This window comes from Meleagris gallopavo, unplaced genomic scaffold (assembly GCF_000146605.3).
Source record: "Meleagris gallopavo isolate NT-WF06-2002-E0010 breed Aviagen turkey brand Nicholas breeding stock unplaced genomic scaffold, Turkey_5.1 ChrUn_random_7180001922023, whole genome shotgun sequence".
NCBI lineage: Eukaryota > Metazoa > Chordata > Aves > Galliformes > Phasianidae > Meleagris > Meleagris gallopavo.
In genome coordinates this window covers 1-3,420 of record NW_011184732.1, presented here as the reverse complement: position 1 = coordinate 3,420, position 3,420 = coordinate 1, and the positions used below count along the sequence as shown (strand labels likewise).

Below are 3,420 nucleotides of genomic sequence, written 5' to 3'. Positions count from 1 at the left end.
ATTTACAATGAAAATACACCATTGGAGTTAAGATAAAGTCTTTCCCTTCTCTTAAATCATTATCAGCCAGCTTGGCTTTTAGTTTGTTTCATTAAAGCTTGGACTCCTCACACCAAGGTTCATCGATTAAATGCTTCAACTACTTTCCTGAGATAGAAATAGCATTTTTCAAAGCTTAAATGAGAAACGGTAGAAAGGCATCAGATATTTTGTTTTCTGTTTGCTGTAGGTCATACCTCATCCATGTCACCACTTTTTCTCTTCTTTCTTGTCTTAGGCATTTTCACCCTTGCAGGTAACATGCTGCCGTGCTGCTTTATCTCTATCTTATCAGGTCGCAGAGGTGTCAGTTGGATTTCCACCTCTGGTTTTGGGAACCGACTAGTTTTTCCATTTTCTGTGGACGCTTCAGAAGAGTCGAGGTCAGTTTCCAAATGCTCCTGATAGCACAGAGAAATTTTAGAGTGCAAGCGTTAGGGTAGCCACAAGATTAAAAAGAAGAAGAAGAAGTCTATTTCACTTACAGCAGAGTTTAGCCCTTCTTTCCTAGAGCCTGTTACATTTAAAATTTTTTCCGATCTACGGTCACGGAAAAAGTTTTCCATGTTCAATTGAGTCTGAAGCTTTACAGGTCATTTTTCTCAAGGGCACAGACCACCATTCTCTTTTTACAATTAACTGACATGATTTTCTTCATCTCAACTCTGCTGCTTCAGAACCGGGCAGGAACAGGAGCTTTTGATTCCAGTGTTTTATTATCGTCCAGTTTAATTTTAGGCAGTTTGCCCTTCCTCTTCTACGCTAGAGTTGCGGAGATCCACCCAACCTTGTTTTTCTCGGCAGGAACAACAAAGTCAGAGCTGTGATCACCCGAATTCAGCTAGTAGCTAGCATATCGAAAGTGAGTTCAGACGTTGAACAGAACGTGGAAGGCAGGCTGCTGGGGACATCAGAAAATGGCAGATGGCTGCTACTACTGCCATAAATATATATAACTGCTACTTTACGAAAGTTAGCAAAGTTAGAAATCCTGCAGGGGATGAAAACAAGTTCAACTTGCTGTGCCCATTTCAGCAGCTCACTAAATTGTTTTCCAGGTGATTCATTTAATCATGATCCATGTCGTAAGCATCAACAAGAGGAAAGATTTCAACAGCAAACAAAAGGAGTTCATCACACAATTGTTTCAACTGCATTTATTCCTACCAAATATCCTACAGAAACGGATGATCTGATCACCTTGAAAGGGATAAACAAAGCTTGAGAACTGTTTAGAGAACTCGAGACCTTTTCCTACTCATTCTTTATCAAAATCATTACAACTAAAACATTTTCAGATTTGAAGTTGTATACTAACCTCAGATTCACTTAATGAAGTGACACTGCTAGGATGTCGAGGTGATGAATCTTTAGCTTCACATCTTACTGGAATACTTTCTTCATCTCCATTTTTAGTTTTGCTTTCTTTTTTCATAGACTGTAAGACAGAAAGAACCGACAAATACTTGTCACTGAATATGTACTTAAAGGACTCTGTGTTAAGAAAAAACAGATTCTAACTCTCGGGAGATTTCCAGTACCTCCTAGGAAAACAGCAGAACACAAAGGGGTTAACAAGACTTTAAGTGCTATTTTCTATAAATATAATCATACCTTTTCATTTACAGAATGATCCATTCTACCTTGTCTTTCTTCAAGTAAAGGTACTTCTGGCAAAGACTGGGGGCTATTGTGGTTAATGCGTTGTTTTAATTCCTTTATAAGGTCATCTTTGTCAGCCAGTTCTTTTCTTAACTCTTCTATCACAGTTTCATTATCCTAATAAACACAGTAAAAATTGCGGAGTTGCAGGATTGGCAAAAGGAATTAACATAAACAAGCAGCATTGCAATTACTTAGTAGCAACCGTTTCAGAATTGCAGGCTAAGACTGTAAATAAACTAATCAAGAACAATAACATTTCATGCTTCTGTATGGTCACTGTTACAAGTGCAGTAGTCACATAATTGCCTAGGAAGATGTAATGCAATAATATACTGATTCTTTTCTTTTATTCTACTCTTGTGCTTCAGCCTTCCTCTTAAGACACAGGAACCTGAGCTTTTATTCGTTCACGAAGACCTCCGTACTGTGAGAACGTCAGCAGTTGTAGGGGAAGTTTTGCTGTGAGCACAGCTTTCTTCCCAGAGAAGGAGAATCCAAACATTCTCAAAACAGCACAACTCATTTAGTCTTCTGTTTAGCTTCTGAAGTTCCACGCTACTGCTTAGATTGGCTATCCCGATTTAAAGCTGGACAGTGAAATAAAAAAGACAACTTCCAGAGATCATCCCCCCTCCTGCCTTTGATGCTTCCCTGCATCTCTCTTCACATCCCCTTCTGTCTTTTCATGCCACTGTAGATACTAGCTCAGAGAAAGCAAAGAAAGTAAGAAACCTGAGGCAGAACTACTATCCGACCGAGTATTGAGTCCAGCTTTCTGGACTCAAGAAATGCTGTGAATTATGAGGAAAAAGTTACAGGCGTCCAGTCTAGCCTTTGGATCAAAAGCATCAGAATGACTTCTGTTTATTTGAACTACTAAAAATTTTGAAACTCTAGTCACTAGCAGAAATTCTGTTTCTGAAGAACAAAAGTAAAATCTAGTGCTTTTTTGGTTAGCTGCACACGGTGTCAATACGACAGTGTTTAAGAACAGAACTACACCCAAAATACAAAGAGCAGGCAGAGCGTTTTGCAGAATTTATGGGCAGCAAATCAGGCAGGAAGAAAAGAGAGCTGACCTTGCTCGAATCCTTTAAGGCAAATTGTTTCAGTTCTGCTATTTCTCTCTCTCTTTGTATGGCATTAGCAGCCAAAGTTTTGAGCTGTACTTCCAAAGCTTCTACTAACTGATCTCTCTCTTCACGCCACTTTTGAAGATTGAGGCCTTTTCCTCCAGCTGGGCAACAAGTCTTTCCTAAGCAAAGAAAAGATTAACGATGAGCAGCACTACCACACACTCAACTGTTCTAACAGTTTGGTAGGTAGCACTGTTTTACAGTCTTAGTAAAGGTATGATCTCTCCAAGATCCGTAGGAGCTCTAGAACTATTGCACTACAAACTGCAGAAGCAAAACCATGCTTCTATTAGACAATCTCTATCGCTCTCCTTGTGAAAAATTATTATTGGCATTACTTAAGAGCCTCCACTTTGGTTTGCTCATTTAGTGATTACTAATAGTACCAATCTCCACACAGCCTTCTGTGCTGCTTGCAGGTCCAGAAAGTCGGGACTAACTACTTCCAGATGCAAAAATACTTTCGTGCACCGTACAGATTCACGTGGTTGAGAAGTTACATGACAACAGCTCAGAGAACAGCTCCAGCATCCACTTTGTTATCAGTCACTTCTTGGAAAGTGATAAGGGAGCAAAAAAA

At 39.5% G+C, this 3,420-nt stretch overlaps 1 protein-coding gene across 1 annotated transcript; it reads right to left on the bottom strand.

The window, feature by feature from the left end:
* Nucleotides 1-205: 205 nt before the first annotated feature.
* On the bottom strand, nt 206-2,959 carry LOC104916562 (kinesin-like protein KIF20B; the record flags this gene model as incomplete). The annotated part of the gene is made up of 4 exons (XM_010727594.3): nt 206-440; nt 1,358-1,477; nt 1,654-1,818; nt 2,784-2,959. Coding segments are annotated over 4 exons (671 nt in total), but the record flags the coding sequence as incomplete, so codon positions are not given.
* Between the last annotated feature and the right edge of the window lie 461 nt (nt 2,960-3,420).